At 38.3% G+C, this 18,647-nt stretch overlaps 1 protein-coding gene across 4 annotated transcripts in view; it reads right to left on the bottom strand.

Annotated features, from left to right (window-relative positions):
- Positions 1-18,647, bottom strand: part of DOCK4 (dedicator of cytokinesis 4) — a 240,175-nt gene that overhangs the window by 137,973 nt on the left and 83,555 nt on the right. For all 4 annotated transcript variants that reach the window (XM_017817903.1, XM_017817905.1, XM_017817904.1 and 1 more), the window contains exons 2-7: positions 9,874-9,957; positions 8,830-8,870; positions 5,334-5,389; positions 3,832-3,928; positions 2,031-2,179; positions 587-671 (exon numbers count right to left, since the gene is read on the bottom strand). In XM_017817903.1, coding sequence (XP_017673392.1) covers positions 587-671; positions 2,031-2,179; positions 3,832-3,928; positions 5,334-5,389; positions 8,830-8,870; positions 9,874-9,957 — 512 coding nt within the window. The remainder of the gene's footprint in view (positions 1-586; positions 672-2,030; positions 2,180-3,831; positions 3,929-5,333; positions 5,390-8,829; positions 8,871-9,873; positions 9,958-18,647) is intronic.

The raw sequence follows: 18,647 nt of genomic DNA, 5'->3' as shown, positions 1-18,647 counted from the left end.
TGGCAAGTTTTCTTAGATCTCACTGGAGATTCAATCAGAATAAGAAATATCAGTGCTGGTTTTAGTAAATCAAGATGGGCTTTCATACCCAAAAGAGAGCTTTCCTATGTAATTTAACTGCTATTTACATTAATATATTAGAAAAGACCAAGAGCCCTGTGTGATTAATTGTGACAATACTCATACCACGAGAATATTATTATATTTCCACAAATCCTGTCTAAACGGACTCATGGGCCAGGTAAAGCTCTAATGAAAAAGAATCTCATAAGCTTTTATTGATGATTAAATTCACGTTAAGAGTCTCAATTTTAATGATATATCAGGAAACAAAACTTTTAACAAATAACATGTAAAATAAGCACATGTGCCCACACAAATTTGATACTGAATCAAAGCATCTCATACAGATGTAGAGATGACATAGGCATTCAAAAAATATTTCTTTCCTCACAGTAAAACTCATTATGTTACGAAGCACGAGTTTATTGGATCAGAAAAGGTACTTCTGGTTAAGTAGAGAGCTGCCATCAAACCAAGAGTATGTAATTTAATAGCAAAAGTACTGAGTATTACATTCACATACCAGCCTGTAGAGCTCAGTAATGCTGATCTCTTCAGGATCCACCATAGCATATTCTTTTCTTGGAACTAAGTCAAGTCCCAGCTGCCTGTATGAGAAATGGAATAGCAGTAAGTAATTTCTACATTCAAGAGAAATAAATTAACTCTGCTTCTGATTATTTTTTATTCCAATAAACAATGTTCATGTTAATTGGTACTCTACAGTTGACTTTGGTTTTGGTTTCATTATTTTGGTTGTATTTACCATTCACTCCTCCCCTTTCTCCACTTTGAAACATTAATAGAATATGCTTTTCTACAATTTTAAATCTGTTTTACATTGTGGACAATGTACAATGGATATTTCCTTTGTACTATAGTGAACACTGTATGATATGAGTGCACTAGTACTATCAATTTGAATGACAACTAAGGAAAAGAAAATAAAAAGAAAATCCATCAAATGCCAAACCATCAGCTTATTCTTAATTTGGACTGGATGGTACCAAAGATGCTTGCCTCTATCCTCTGAATGAAATAAGGAAATGAGCTTGAATCAACAGGAATAAAATTTATTTTCAGCACAGCAGCAAGCAATAAATATTAAGAACACATAAGAGGCAGTCATACTGAATTTAGAAAAATTTGAAATATTAGAAAGTTTTTCAAAAATATGTTTTAGAGAGCAGGAACTGACCACTTCAAAAACCTTCACAATTCCAGTCAGCTAGCACAAAATTCTAAGCAGACAGGTAATCATTCACATTTAGTCACAACCTTTTCACTATGTTAAGTATTAGGTGTCAGATAGGCATAGCATCCCCTGAAACTCTACTAATCTAACAATATTCTACTATTGAATATTATTACATTTCTCCATGGTTTAACTGTATAAATACAGGCTAAAGAAAAGTCTTTGGAAACAGCACCTAAATGCCAAAAGGTGTTGCTTAAAAGAAAAAAAAAAGGAGAAAGGAGTAAGATAATACCATTTCTGTTAGCTTGTATTAGTTATTCAAATAAAAGAAAGATGTAGAGCATAGTAGCATGACATATGTCAGAGATACCCAAGCAGGAATGAAACTGTGTGATACAAGTTAAAAAAGAAGCCATGTCAGCCAATATAGTTTCAGTTAAGGCACAGCACTTTGCTAAATGCATCATACAGGCCAACAGCCAAGTGTGTTTTAAAATGATTTAAAAGGCTGCTGCAAATATTCCAATGCAATTCTCTTATAGACAGTATCACTGCTATGTAAACTACACTGATATAAAAAAAAGCAAAATAAAACAATTAATTATTTTTCACTGTTAAAACATAGTGGACAGAAAAATAATCGAAGTCTATTAAAAGAAAGGTAACACGTGTTAGAATTGTTCCTTATTTCAGCATTCTATAAATCAGCCTCAAGCGATGGCCTTAAAATCTTATTACATTATTTTAATTTATTGTTATATTTACTCACTCATTGCCCCAATCCAGTCGAGCAGTGATGTGTCGCTTGACATCCTTCATTCGATCATGGGTGAGGTGGCCAACAAGGACCTGTCTTCGCAGGTCTAGGATTTCATTCATTATATGCCACAGCCGGTGAAAGAGATCCCCCTCATTCCTCTGTGAGACAAAAATGTAATTGCCTCTACATCACCTGTCTAAGGTGACAATCCTAATAAATACAGATATGGTAAGGAAATGAAGAAAACCCTTTCTTCCCCCTACTTAGTCTTTTTTCCCCTACAGTACTGTGACCATTTTACCAGCACGTTTGTGTGTGTGTGCACATAAAATCATTTCAGAGCTTACTGTGCACCCTGTCTCTGCACCACACTCAGTCCAGTATTTCACTCCAACTCCTTATGCCTCATGTTAACAGAGTCTAATGTACACGACAGACATGACAAAAATTCAACAAAAAAGTTGTTTCAGTTGTTTATTCCCAGAGTACGTTCATTCTGCGCTGCTGTGTCATCCAAATTGAATATATGATCTGTAATTCAAGACTATTTGAACTCATGCACCTAAAGGGTAGAAAAGGCAATAGCTCTGAGCATTCAACTCTGAACCATAGACTGTTAAAGTTCTTTTAACTTTTTCTTGCACTGATATAACTGTACACACTACCATCTAACGCTAAATAAATAGTATCATGCAGATAGAATCTTGTCCAGACAGTCCTTCTTCATCTAACTGTCAAGTACAAGAAATTACGTGAATATAATTGCTTTAAAACCACATCCTCCCACTCTAATTATATACCAGCAAAGGGCATAAACAATTTCCCATAAAAGAACTTCTGTTTGGGAAGAATCTGTAACTCTTCCTTCACCAATTCTAATTTTACTTGATATAGTTTTTCTGAGAACCTTCAGCTTGAGGAAATTATTACAACCTCCATTTATGTGATGCATCACACAAAGTTGAAAAAACACTCCTATTCAGATTTGTTCTGTTAATTCTTGCAATAAACTCTAAGCCCATTTCCCTTTTCCTTGTTCCTAAGAATAAAAGGCATTAAAAACAAAGCTCAGCTCCTTCTCCTGCATTATTGCTATGAAAAGCTCAAATTCACTCAGAAGGACCATTACTCTCCATCAATAACTTTTATATTCCAAGGGCTCTGACAAATTGCCATTTGATAAATCTACTCTTTATTTCACGTTCATTCACTTCATAAGCTCACTAAAATGGGCATTAATTTATTGTTTGTCTTGGCTTTCTCTCTGGAAAGAAAGCAAGCCAGGGTATTTTGAACGTGCAATAACAGCAGTGAAGAAAAATGCTGCCAAAAAAAGAAACAACTGCCACATGCAGTAAGAACAGGAGGGAAATATGAACATTATAAGTAACAGAAAACCAAAGAAAAAAGGTCCTACAAAGAGCCCTTGAATTAGAAGAAACAGACAGAAAGAACTTTGTAGAAACATTACAGATAACTAGACACACAGTACATTTTCACAATTTTCCATCAGACACTAGCATACAGACATTTCATTTCTACAGTTAAGAAAAACTGAATAAATAGTAATTCAGGTGCATCTTTGGTCTTGGTATCTAACAATAAGCTCTACTGAAGTAAATTATGCATGTGAATACAGGAGACATGCTAATGTTTAAGAACAGTATGAAGCTCAAAATAAAATTTTCAGGTTAAAAAACAAACTGACTTTTTTTCTGAAATATATACTTCAACTAAGCTAGAGCATTTAAACAACAGCATGTCTTTTGAGATGGTATTAAATCAAAGCGATATTATTCAGGGTACTTGCCACATAGAGTTGTTTCCACATTGTTCCCCAGTCTCTTAAAGTTGATGTCATTTCTGTAATAACAGAATCTTCTGTTGGAATAACCATTTCAAATTGTCTGTAACATGCAGAAAAACACACGATATTACACAAGCATTATTAATGCCATTGAAGTTACTAATATGTAGACTTTGTCCTGCTAACAATGATGTCTATCAACGTACATGGGTGCTCCTTCAGACCATGACACTTTCAATTTGTATATTAATTTCATCCCCATGAAAAAACTTGGGATGAAAATAGTTTAATCCCCATGCAAGACTTGGTCCTAGAGAGGTTGAGGTTTTTTGCTATGAGATAATCATGTCAAAAACAACTTCCACAGCATAATAATTCCCATTGTTTCCAAAGGGATCTTGCCACTACCTTTTCATGCCTGGATTGCTTTTTTCATGATATCTTGTCTCTCTTAGGAAATTAACAGTGTGACAGCCCCTGGCCATGTGTGGTAGGGTGTATGGCCTGAATGGGAAATATAAACTAACAAAGAAAATAGAGGCAACAAAGACTGAACTCCCTGCAAGTACTGTCATGGTGTCCACTAACAAAAATTATTTCTCCTTTAAGCTTTATTTTATTGTGATGGTTTACAATTTTATTTTACTGAACCTTCAGTTTTAGCTACAACCACTTTGTAAGGAGAAAGCATCCTAAGGCATGACAAACCACACGTGGCCTGAACTCCATAGCAAACAACAGTGAGTTTAATAGTAATGTAGGGACATTTTCACCTGTAGAAATGAGACTTTTTAAAATATTATTACAATCTTCATGATTATTTCTGCCCATTACAAAAAAAGACCTTCTACTCATTCACTCATGCTCCCAAAATAAAGGTCACATACAATTAATATTCAGGCATCCATTTATTATGAGAAATACCTTTACGTAAACAGGTTTTAAACTGTTTTGTACCAGTTCTCTATTAATAAGTCCAAATAAAGGGTACAATGTGAACACTCACAAATTAAGTAAAACTTTGGAAAAAACTGTTGAGCTAAGATCACTGACAAAAGTTTTTTAAAATTGATACCATCAAAGTAAGTATTAAATTTAAAAAAAAAATTCTTTCAGTCAGAGCATTTGATTTCCAAAACAAAATTTTAAAACTCATCTTAACCAATTATTCTGTTTTTTATCAACTTTTCTAAAAATGACATCAGTTTTTGTCAAAAATAAATATTGGCTTTTTATCATCCGAAGAAAAGAAGTATAGGAAAAAACATCTCTATTCATTTACAGTTTTAGTGAAATCTTTTGCCATTAAACTGATACATTATTTTTGCCTTTTCAGAATACATCACTCCAATTTTCTGACCATGAAGGAGTATCAGGTTATCTAAGGACAACCATTTCATGTCCTCTGGCAGTAAGCTGAAGATATCATTTCTTTGTAATCAAAAGATCTTTGATACAAGTAACTGATCACATTTAAATATGTGAAATCAGAACATGTCACCTACCCTTTGTTCTTAACACAGGCATTCTTCAAATGAATGTAGTTAGATGGAAATATGCCCTGAAAAATAAAACCGTTTAGTAAAAGAAGTCCCATTACATGAGTTTTGTATACCATTTAGTACCATTCAATATGCAAATGCATGCTGAATTAAAAAGTCCTCCAAATAAGTAACAAAAAACACACATAAGGAAAGGATGCAATAAATACTCAGTATAGCTCTAACAGAAACTAAAATGCCATATTCAGTAGAGTTTAAATCATAGAATCAGCTGGGTTGGAAAGGACCTCCGAGATCATCAAGTCCAACCCTTGATCCAACACTCCCATGGTTACTAGACCATGGCACTAAGTGCCACATCCAGTCTCATCTTAAAAGCCTCCAGGGACGGTGAATCCACCACTTCCCTGGGCAGCCCATTTCAATGCCTAATTACTCTCTCTCTAAAAAATTTCTTCCTAATTTCCAACCTAATCCTCCCCTGGCAGAGCTCAAGATCGTGTCCTCTTGTCCTACTGCTGGTTGCTTGGGAGAAGAGACCAATCCCCACCTGGCTACAACCTCCTTTCAGGGAGTTGTAGAGAGTGATGAGGTCTCCCCTGAGCCTCCTCTTCTCCAGGCTAAACAATCTCTCTTAGCCTCTCCTCATAAGACTTGTGCTTGAGTCCCTTCACCAGCCTTGTTGCTCTTCTCTGGACCTGCTCCAGCACCTCAATATCCTTCCTGAACTGAGGGGCCCAGAACTGGACACAGTACTCCAGGTGTGGCCTCACCAGTGCTGAGTACAGGGTCACTTCCCTGTCCTACTGAAGATAATCACTTCCCTGGTCCTACTGGCCACACTGTTCCTGATCCAGGCCAGGATGCCATTGGCCTTCTTGGCCACCTGGGCACACTGCTTGCTCACATTCAGCTTCCTGTCAATCCAAACTCCCAGGTCCCTTTCCGCCTGGTTGCTCTCCAGCCACTTTGTCCCCAGCCTGTAGCGCTGCAGGGGAATGTTGTGGTCAAAGTGCAGGACCCAGCACTTGGCCTTGTTGAACCTCATCCCGTTGGAAACAGCCCATCTCTCCAGCTTGTCCAGGTCCCTCTGCAGAGCTCTCCTGCCTTCCAGCTGATCGACAGTCCCCCTTGGCTTGGTGTCATCTGCAAATTTGCTAATGGTACACTCAATCCCCTCATCCAGATCATCAATAAAGATATTAAACACGACTGGGTCCAACACTGATCCCTGGGGGACACCACTAGTGACCAGCTGCCACCTGGATGCAGCACCGTTCACCACCACTCTCTGGGTCCAGCCACCCAGACAGCTCTTAACCCAGCAGAGAGTCCTTCAACACTTCAGAATATTAGAAGATAAACACATGTAGAATATGTAGAAGACTGTTTGAGAGCTCCCTTAGTGAAGGGTATTCATTATCCCATGAATAAATGGTTTTATTCATTATTCCCATCTTGACAAGAAACAGACAGCTGCTGGGGATAACATCTTACCAACCATGCCTTAAAAAAGGGGGTTTCTGACAGGGATTTTCAAAATAAAGCAAAACAAATAAAGTTAATGAAGTCAAATAAAAATAAAGATAAGGTAATATAGGAAGTCAAAATAAAGTTTTCTTTTGTGGCTACTGTGCCCTGCAGCGCACAGGAAAGTTGTAGTAGACGCCTGTCAAAGAGCCCCAGTGTCCAGGCAGGAGCAGTCCTTTCTAGTTGTTTAAGGGCTGTCCACTGTTCTCTTGAACAGGCAGCGTTGCTGAAATGGTCATACTGCTCTTACAGCACACTAACCTTCATAAATCGAAATAAGCAAAATAAAGCAAGTCAGCTTCAAGCTTCTGGCTGGGAACATAATACAATACAGCTCATGCAGTGAGGGAAAATACATATATGTTCTCTTCATAATAAGCACAGCTGCATTCAGCTTTCCTTTGTGATGATGGAGTCCCATTTTCTTTTAACATAGGCATTAGATCTTCGACAAAAACACATCTAATATGTAGAGGCAACTACCCTTGTAAATGCTCTTACTCCTCTGTAATGCAAAGCAGTTCAGGAGAGCATCTCCCAAGGACAGTAAGACATACAGCCTTGCAGGTGTAACAATATGCCAGAAAACAGGATGGCTGCATATGCACACTTACTGCAGCCCAGCTGCCACAGATAATTTTTTTGAGTGTCAAAGCTGGCAGAATAACAAGGCAGGAATCTTGACAGAGAAGTACCAATAACAAGGAGTTACAAGGTGCTCTTATTATTTTACTTTCGGAGAGACTCCCTTCAAAAATCCAACTCAGAAAACTGTTTGCATTCACATTAAGAAAGCAGAAAATATACATCTCATCTCTTCACACATCAAGTCATGTTCAGAGAACCTATTCATAACTTCTATCACACATTTGACAGACCACAAAGCAAGACTGACAGCAAGCATGTGGTAAGAATTGCAACGAAAGACACAGAAGATGCAATAACAAACCACAACTGCTCATGCTTTATTAATCAAATTGTAATATATATCAATGAGGTCAAAGTAGTAAACATCAGATTAGGCTCTCTGGCTAAATTTATTTTTCACATCGACCTTCCATATAAAAGCAAGGAAATTTATGTGAGCACAGACTGCAGGCCTTAGCACAAAAGGCCAATGGCTTGACATGAGCCCCGAGATACTTCTGAAATTAAAGTATATGTGCCTTATTTTGCTCAAGAGTCTTGGAAATGAAGAGAGAAAAAGAAGAACAAAGCTTACAGTGCAAGTTAAGGGATCAATAGATGATATAAGATCTTTCTTTCCCATGAAAAACAAAATCTTTACAGTCCCAGAGGTAAGACAACAGGACAGATTAAGAAAAGACAAAGACAAATAAGACAGATAAAGCTTAAAACACATTCAACACAAACGGACACTGAAATACAAATTTCATAACTTTCCATGTCTGAATGCAGAAAAATAAATCAGTGAAATCTGGTTTAGAGTACTATCAGCTATGCTACTATGGAAATCAAAAACTACACATCAAAAGAAAATAAAATGAACCATACATTTTACATGACAACACATATCTTTTATTCAATTGATACTCTACACATGGCTCCTACAAACTAGCTGTCTCCACTGGCTGCTCTAAATTAATTCATAGAATTAAGAAAAACAGGCACAATTTAACCAACTTCTCCAACAGTATTTACAATTTCTATTTTCAGTAGTCTTTTCACTTCAACTTAACTTCCTTTGAGTTGAAAATCTAAAATTCAGAAATGAAAGAAAATTCATCAAAACCCTGGATTTGTAAAGGGTATCATTCTAATACACAGAAGCATTTCAGAAGGGTAATCCACATCCAAATCTAATTAAAGCAATATCAGTAATACACTTAACACTAAGTCCTAGTTTTCTCTTAAGAGTAAATATCATATACTTACATGCAGACTATAAACTCTTAAAAAGTAAATATACATTTTTGCCAAAGAATGCAAAGCCGCAATTGACCTTTACCTTAACGTTCGGGTTTTTTAAGGCAAATCCTCGGTACCATCCTGAGAAGAAAGAACATTTTGTTTTTTAGAGTACGCAAATCAATTCCATACGTAAAACAGATTTCATCTTTCCCTTTTGAATAGATATGACAATTCCACAGTGCTGTCAGACCGCACTCATCTCAAAGACTCTCCATACAGTGAAAGGTATTTCATTTAAACCAGCTCATATTCGGATGACTTCATTCACACCATTTCAGGAATTACTCTTTAACTCTGTATGCCTAAATGTTTCTAACAACGTAACCCAGGTATATTCTGCACTGGACACCATACCAGTCAAAACCAAAATGGTTTCTTACTAGCTGTAAACATTTAGAAATCATTTTTGGACTTCATGTTCTAAATTTGTCAACCACATTACTATACAAAATTTATAATGCACCATATTCAAAACAATAGATCCTATGCCTTCTAAAAGAACATTTCTTACAAGATTAACCATAAATAATCCTGGTATGAAACAAAAGATACCCTATATAATCCCAAATGATAAAAAAAATCAAAATGACAGACAAGCCTTATGTGTTAAGGAGGCATGAAAAAAAATGCAACTTTATTTCTCTTACACTAGAAACAGACATTTGCTAAAATTATATTTGCATTCTCTACCTCAGAACGGATGCAAAAGAGAATGTTTCCACTGCTTTAAGATTTAAACTTGTGACTTTGAATTAATTTGATAGTGTCTTAATGACAGCCAGGCTTCTCTCAGAAATACCAAGAAAGCAGAAGAATCACAATGAGAACTCCTTGCTGTTATAACTCTTACCCTCTATATAAGTTTATTAAACAGAGAGATTAAATAAAAATGAATGAACTGCAAATTAATTATTATAGTAATTAGAGCTAACTGGAATTGTGAAAAAAAATTAAGAGCCCTAAATGTGTTGCATTATTGACTTTTAAAATGTGTTAATTTAAGAAAATAAATTAATAGTAATGGGGTTCAAACCACCATATCAAACTTAATTATCCCTAGAATTCCAGCCTGTGAACTCACCGTCGCATTTCTCTAATATTTGAACGGTGTCTCCAATCTCCAGTGATAGGCCATGTGGGACTGTCCCTCGAAAACCAGCTATTACTGAAAAAGATTATAAGTTTCAATTATTCACAAAATTAAAATATAAATTATTATTCCTATTGTTAACAAAAATAGTATATTACTAGGGAAAGTTACATGTTAGAACAAACAAGCTTACTAAAATGTAATAAGCTGTGGAAAGAAACAGAGGTTAAGCCACCTTTATGAGCAGAAAATTTAAAATTCAGGACTTGGGAAAAAACCTAAACACTTACAGCCCTACCATACATGAATGGAAAGCTTATACTGGAGAACACTATTAGCTAGACCATAAGAACCCCAAAGGACACAAAGTGTTTTATTCCAAATGCTTACACTAACACATGTCAGACCTCAGAACTTTGCAAGCTGAAAGTGCCAATATGTGCCAATATTTTTGTTGCCATCTATATCACTCACACGTCATGATAGGAAAAATCTTATTTCATATTCGCTTAACGGATGCTATAGTCCCAGCACTCCATACAATACCAAATGTGAGGAAATAGTTAGGGAGTGGAGACCAGTAAAGCGTGTCGTTCACTCCAAAACGTTAAGTGCACACACAGTTTCCCCTCCAGCCTCGCCAAAGCCAGTGAAGGAAGGTCATGAGCTCAGGCTGGGACAAGAGCTACAGAAATGGGCTTCCTTTGCTGGAGATGAAACATGCTTCAGAAACAAAACATCCATCAGAGCGGTGATGTTCCCAAATATCAAGTCTTATATTGTTAGTGCTAAAACAATAGCCAGCTATTTTTTTCACTCAGCATCAAAATAGAATACTCAAAAGCCACTCAAAATGCTCACTCCTACAAATGCTAAAAATCCATTAACATGTGCGGTGGGTTGACCTTGGCTAGACATCAGGTGCCCACCAAGCTGTTCTATCACTCCCCTTCCCAGCTGGACTAGGGATAGAGAATAAAATCGAAAATGACTCATAGGTTGAGATAAGGCAGTTTACTAAAACAAAAGCAAAAGTTTGCGCATGCACAAGTGAAGACTAAACTTATAAAGTTTATTCTCTACTTCCCATTAGCAAGTGATGTTTGGCCACTTCCCGAGATGTAGGGCTTCAGCAGTTCCTCAGAAGACAAACATTGCAAACAACTAATGCCCCCCTTTCTCCTCCTTTACTTAGCTTCTATATCTGATCTGACATCATGTGGTATGGAATATCGCTGGTTAGTTTGGGTCAGCTGGCTTACTTGTGTCTCCTCCCAGGATCTTGCCCTCAATGAGGGGGGGAGGAATGTTCAGAAACAGTGCTGATGCTGTGCCATCACTGCTCAGCAGTAGCCAAAACACTGGTGCGTTATCAACACCTTTCTAGCTACCAGTGCAAAGCACAGCACTGTAAGGGCTGCTATGGGGAAATGAACTTCAGCTCAGCCAGACCCAACACAACCTATGGAGCTCACGTCTCTGTGTGGCCCAGGCTACACTGCAGGGTTGTTCACAGGCATGATCCTGCTACTGACTGCCATGGGTGCTTTGATCTACTCCATCTCCAACTTGGGTCAGTTTACCCTTCCTTAGCCAACCTGGTGTCCTGTGGGTTACCAGACTGATGTTGCCCTTAGCTTGAATGCCCACTCAGCATCATGGCCTGCAGGTCAGAACTCCTGTACTCAAGCAATCCATCGGGCTCAGCACCCCCAGCAGCTGAGATTACAAGCACACACTACTTGGACTCCAGGCACCCACCACAGCTGCTCTCTCACTCCCCTCTGCAGCTGGACAGGGGAGAGAAAATACAACAAAGGGTTCATGGACTGACATAAGGACCCAGAGACATCACTCACCAATTACCATCGTAGGCAAAACAGACTTGAAGTGGGGATATTAATTAAATTTATTATGAACAGAATCAGAGCAGGATAATGAGAAATAAATCTTAAAAACACCTTCCCCCCACCTCTCCCTCCTTCCCAAGTTCTACCTCCTCCCCCACAGTTGCACAGGGAGATGGGGAAAGGGGGATTACGGTCAGTTCATCATAGCTTGTTTTTGCCACTGCTCAGGGAGAGGAGTCCTTCCGCTCCTCCAGAGTGGGGTCCCTCCCATGGGAGACAGTCCTTCACAAACTTCCGCAACGAGAGTCCTCCCCACGGGCAATAGGTCTCCACAAACTGATGCAACATCGGTCCCTTTTCCATGAGGTGCAGTCCTTCAGGCACAGCTGCTCCATCGTGCATCCCCCACAGGGCCTCAAGTTCTACAAGAAACCCGCTCTAGTGGGGGCTTCTCTCTCCATGGGTCTGCAGGTCCCTGCCAGGACCCTGCTCCATCATGGGCCCCTCATGGGCTCACAGCCTCTTTCGGGCATCCACCTGCTCCAGCGTGGGTCTCCTTCACAGGCTGCAGGTGGATTTCTGTATCCCTGTGACCCTCCATGGGCTGCAGGGGCACAGCTGCCTTACCATGGTCTTCACCAAGGGCTTCAGGGGAGCCTCAGCTCCCATACCTGGAGCACCTCCTCCCCCTTCTTCTCCATTGACCTTGATGTCTCCAAAGTTGTTCACATATTCTCTCACTCTGCTCTTCTTTGGCTGCAATTTCATCTGTGCAATAACTTTTTTTTCCTTCTCAAATATGTTATCACAGAGGCGTTGTCATCCCTGATGGGCTCAGCCTTGGCCAGGGGCAGGTCCATCATGGATCTGGCTGGCATTGGCTCTGCAGGACATAGGGGAAGCTTCAGGCAGCTTCTCACAGAAGGCACCCCTGCAGCCCTACTGCTACCAAAACCTGGCCACACAAACCCTATACAACATGCCAGATAGAAATTCAGCTATTCAACCCTGTGCTTACTGTATTTGAAATATTGAACTAAAATATCACCTAATTCAGGCCATGAGACCAAGCAATAGTGTTTTCGATTCTCTGTATTGTAATGTTCTTTTGGAGCTTAATTATAAAGCCGAAGTGGAAAGCAGCCTTCTACCAATATCAGCAGGGCATGATGCACAGAACTACTTTGTGGCCTGACAGCAGTCTTAGCTGTCAAACATCTACCTATCCAGATAGGAAAACCCAAATCTCATAGCAAAGTGAAAAAACCACCAACTCAGAGGCATGACAACAAAACTTTACATGTAAAAGTGAAAAGGATATGATACTTGTGGATCCCTTTCAATTCAGAATATTCTGTGACTCTACATATGCAAGAGCATATATATGCTCTTGCCTGCTGTCAGAAGTCTACTCTGCCATAGGCAGAGATTACACTCAAACACAACATAACCTGTCATCCACTGTCTGTGTTCGCCAAAGTCAACTGTCAGCAACCACAAAAACTGAAAATTCATTTGTGAATCTTTCTCAGAAAGTTCAAGATTTTAAGAGTAAACCAACAGGATATGGTTTATACTACAGGATGGCATGTATAAAAATGTACAAAAAGTACATTATTGACAAATCTTTCTGAGGACTTCAAAACTCTGTGAATGTAATCATCACTTCAACCATCAGTAAATCATCACTGTGCTTAACCCATGGTCTTTACCCCTTTGAAAAAAAGCTATGGGATCATGCGCCTGACTAGTCCCTAAGAGTCTGATAAAATGTGTGACCAGTGTGTACAGGATTGAGCCTCTTCCCTCGTCAAGCACGTGTATTGAATCAATTTCTATTAATTTTGGTGCTCCTCTCACCGTCCAAGTTATTTACACAGAACTGAATACCCTGAAATAAGCACTATGAAATAAAAAGAGCTACTTTGGTTCCAACACCATAACCAGATACACATTTTAAGCAGGTTAGTTGCAAGACAGCATTTGTACATTGTTAGAGTTTGTCTAATTTCTTGAAAACCAAGAAATTTTCAATGAATTCTTATACAAAGATCTGAAAATTAAAAGAGTTTATTAAGTAAGAACAGATGAAAATAAAAACAAAAGTCCCAAAATATCAATACATTGTATATCTCAATTCCCCTGTGACACTGGAATGACAGGAGTCATTATAGTCACCTTTCTAGTTTGCAAGCAGCAAAACTGGATTATGAAACCTGCCAAAATAGCACCTAGAGTCACTGAAATAAAATTAATTAATTAACTGAAGCATGCAAAAACAAACCAAACCCAAAGTATATTATATTTGTGAGATGTCTTATTTCTAAACTCCATGAGATAAAAAAATACAGTAATTTTCTTCTTAAGAGCCAATATATCCTGTCATATTGTTATGATCTGACTTTGCTGTGACATTCAATTTTTATTACGTAGTTACTAAAGCTGTTAAAAATCTTTTCTCTTCTTTTTTTAAAGAAAAGTTTAAAAAATATTTTTAGGACAAAAAGAAGTTTGAAAGCTGACACAGTGCAAAAAATAGATAGCAATTATTTTAGAACATGTATAGAAGAACAAAATTATACCTTGAAATATCTTCTAGAAGGCTGGCCTGCAGAGTACCAAAAAAAGAAAGAAAGAAATGAGGGCATCAGCTGTACATCTCCGCCAGCACATTCATCTGATACACTTGAAAAACCCAAGGCAGAGGCCTTGCAGTAAGGTCAGGCTCAAAACAGGTAGTCTGTGGGCCTTAGCAACATCACTCAAAGTAAAATCAAGAGCACTGCAGAGCACCAGAGAATCTAATGCAAAACACCAGAAACCCACAGATAAACTTATACCACACAGCTAACTTTCTACTTATCAAGTCATGCTACAGAACTGGGCCCCAGACAGAAGGTGGCTATTACAGCAACTACTATAACAACTGGTAACAGTGGATGAGAAAGCTGAGGGACTCAACAACCTTTCTGCCTCAGTCTTCAATGGCAACCTCTCTTCCCATACCGCTTGAGTGAATGGACGGGAGCATGAGGGCTGGGGGAACATGACGATCGGGACTCCAACTGTAAGTAAAGACCACATCCACAAGCACCTGAGGAACCTGAATGTCTATCAGACCCTATGAGATGCATTCCAGAGTCCTGAGGGAATTGGCTGATGTAGTAATAGACTATTTACAAGGGCATATAGTGTTAGGACAAGGGGGAATGGCTTCAAATTGAAGGAGGGTAGATTTAGATTAGATATTAGGAAAAAATTCTTTACTGTGAGCATGGTGAAGCATTGGAACTGGTTGCCCAGAGAAGCTGTGGATGCTCCATCCCTGAAAGCGTTTAAGGCCAGGTTGGATGGAGCTCTGAGCAACCTGGTCTAGTGGAAGGTGTCCCTAACCACAGCAGGGGGGTTGGAACTAGATGATCTTTAAGGTCCCTTCTGTGAAGACATTCTGTGATTCATGCCTTTTTTGGTTTATCTGTGGTGTATATAGATAAGTAGACTACAGGGAGGATAACAAGAAAGTCATGGTGGGAGTTCCACCAGAAAAGGTCCTAGGGTTCAGTGGTTCAGCTAGGACACAGGGTTCTTAACCAAGCCATGATATAGATTTCATGTACTGAACCTCTCGCCCTTTTCTCCGATGACCATATTATTCTACAACACTTTGCAGATGCTCCTTAGTTCTTTTTTCTAGTAGTAATTAAGTACATAATTAATCACTCTGTGGTGACTGTGGCTGAAGGTGTTCTCAATCTACCTTGAAAGCAGTATATATTTATCATACTCATAGAACTGGACTTTTTATATATACAGCATTCATTGACCCATATGCATCACCTATACACCACTGTAATGCTTCTACAATTTCTTCAACAAAATAACTGTTGTGATTATCACTTTCTCTCTCTTCCATTGCAACTGGATACCAGGGACCTTAGAAAAGGAAGATGGACAGGAGGAGAGAAATCCACTCAGAACACAGATTATCTACCAATACCTCCACTCTTTGCAGATGCACTGTATACATGCACGTCCCCACGAAGCTAAGTATCAAAAGACTTACATCTAGATACATTTTTTGTTATTGTAGTACCTGAAGGTCATATAAATATCCTTTTCAAGTGCAGGAATAGTGATTGATGTCCTCTTCAATCATCTCTCAGCCACAGGAGAAATATGGAACCCCACAATAAAAGTTTGAAGCAGGATATGTCCTCAGAAATATTTTAGAAACTGAGTTCAAATACTGCAGCCAGCCGGCATTATTAAATATTTTCTTTTTGCCAAAGGGTAGTCAGAGAATAGGAAAGCAAGACAACAACACAGGACACAAAAACATAACCTACACAGAAAGTGAAATCACATGGTAAACACTACAATGGCGCGCAATATTAAAGCAACTTCGGTTTTGGTTTGCTTTGCTCCTAAGTTGAGCTTATCAAAAGAAAATTCATCTTTGTGCTCTCATTCAAATCTCTGGCTGTATGTGCTCACTGTTGGAGAGTTTTACTTATGAAAGTGACTGGTTTATAAAAAGATCCATCCAAGTCCAAGGTCTTAATTAAAGCCTAAGCTAAGTGGGTTTTTTTGGTGCAGGAACTCACCTTCTGCTCACCTAGAGCACAGATACCATTGTTGTTCTAAAAACTAAAACAAAATATTTTTCAACTTCCACCTAGTGAATTCAAGCATTACCTGAGTTGGTATTACAAAGATAATTTGAGCCTCACCAAGAGCAAGCTGGTTTCACGACAGGCTTGACTTTTTGTGCATAAGATGAAAATATCTCCCCATAAAGGGTGCATTGTGACATTGTTGTCAAGATGCCCTTGTCTCAAGTTAAAAATTAAGGTCAACACTACAAAAGGAGACACGCAGTACATGCAGTTCTGGTTGAGTAGTAGGACATACACTTCCATATATAAAGTGATCAATAGAAGTAATACCTATAGCAACTACTCAAAGTTCAAAAATAAGCATTTTTATCACAAAAGCAGACTTGGTTTCCACATAATAAAAATCAGTACTTCAACTGAAGACAGAGGAGCGGGGATAGGATGCGAGGTAAAAGAATGCAAATTACTTTAACAATTAATTATTGTTTGGCCATATTCCACATGCAAAATGCTTGAGTAAAAAATAGACTCCAGTTTAATACCCTAAGTCATGATTCCCCAGCTACCAGAGGTGACATACGAACCACACAGAAATGCACTAAGTACACACTAGAAAATCAGATTTGAAAGGTGGAAACACCATGTCAGGGGGACTGCTTTTGAAGGGAACAAGATGCTCTGACAGAAAAGGAATTGATTAGCTGGTAACAAGAGTGGCTGGCCCATTTCAAAGTTTTGCTTGGGGTTATATTCTTAAAATTTTTATGCCTGAAATAACTGGAGATCTGCATATAAGAACTAATGAGGCAGACATTGTTGTTCTTTTCCTCCTAACAGATAACCAGAAGCTATCATTGATTCCAGATATTATCTGCTATAATTGAAATCAGGTCCTCTCAGCGGCAAAAGCAATTTTTAAAGCTTTTATTTGGGACTTAAAGTGCTGTTATTTCAACAGATTGAGACTATTTTAAGGGATTTTGCTTCTATTCAATAGTTGAAAAAATAATCAAAAAAAGCTGTAATAAATAAAATCAGGATGCTTCAAACATTAAAAAGTTATATTAGTTAAAACAATCATTAATTTTGTATTTTGCCTTTGTAATGAAAAACTGAACTTGGTTTTATGCAACTTTTAGTTGATGAGTAATAATGTGTATATGTTACCTCTGAGGAAGGCTCCGATTCAGTGGTCTTTGCTGCAAAAATGTAAAAAACTATCTTTTGGTATGGCCTTATGCATAGTAAATACAACAGAAATCTGGCACTGTAAGCAGCTGCAGAAAATGCTACATCAGAGAAAGCAGATCACCAGGACAATCATTATTTAAAAAATAAATAAATAAATAAAAAATTCAATTAGTAACTCTACCTAGGACATTGTTTGGAAACTCAAGTTTGAAGCTACCGACCACTGGCAAGCGATGCAGCATCCAGCGGTACAGCTCTCAGCATTCTGTGGCACAGGGATCTCCTGAGCCAGACATGGCATTTCTGTGTTCAACAACCATTGATGTATGATAATTCCATGAATTTGCCTAAGTAGGCTTTATATGCATCATAATGTCAGTGTCCACAAACTGCCAGTAAGCATTCTAGTTTAAATATGCTCCATGGAAGAAAAAAGTCTTCCTTTTGTTTCACGATGCCGCTTAAAATTTCATTTCATGTCTCCCTGTTTTGTAGAGAAATTTGAATAAGCAATATCTTGTCACCCTCTCTGCACGTTAGCTGTACCTTCTCTAAGATAAAGTTTTTTCTTCTTAAAAGAAGCTGAAGAACCTATTCTGGTTTCTAAATAGGCAGAATTATTAATAACATAAACACACAGAGGGACAGAACTTTGCTAATGCAGAATGGCTAGATTTTACTGTAGCTGTGGTGGCCTTTTACATACGAATTGATCTGGATGGAGGGCATCACAGGAGGGCACAGCTACACGCTCATGCTTCTAACAGACGAGCTAATTCGGGCATCTGTTCATAATGCATTGTGCTGCCTACAGATACCCCAGGAGGCTTGCTGCAAACCAACAACAAGCTAATGAAGACAGCAAGAGAAAAGCAGAGAGGGGGTGGGGTGGGTAATCAATCTATTCTGTAAACACAATATATACAAATGTTAGTTTCAACAACAGAAGTGATCCTTAAATCTCCTGCAGATTACTGAGGATAAACACTCTCAAATTTATACTGGAATAAAAGAATGTGGGTTCTCTCGCCTGTATATGTACACTACCAGTAAAAGGATCAAACGCATAGCTCATATGATGACAGCTCAGAACTGAGCCACATGTGGC

This window comes from Lepidothrix coronata, unplaced genomic scaffold (assembly GCF_001604755.1).
Source record: "Lepidothrix coronata isolate B3197 unplaced genomic scaffold, Lepidothrix_coronata-1.0 Scaffold63, whole genome shotgun sequence".
NCBI classification, from domain to species: Eukaryota; Metazoa; Chordata; class Aves; order Passeriformes; family Pipridae; genus Lepidothrix; species Lepidothrix coronata.
Note: the sequence above shows the minus strand (reverse complement) of the source record. Positions and strands in the feature narration are given on the sequence as shown.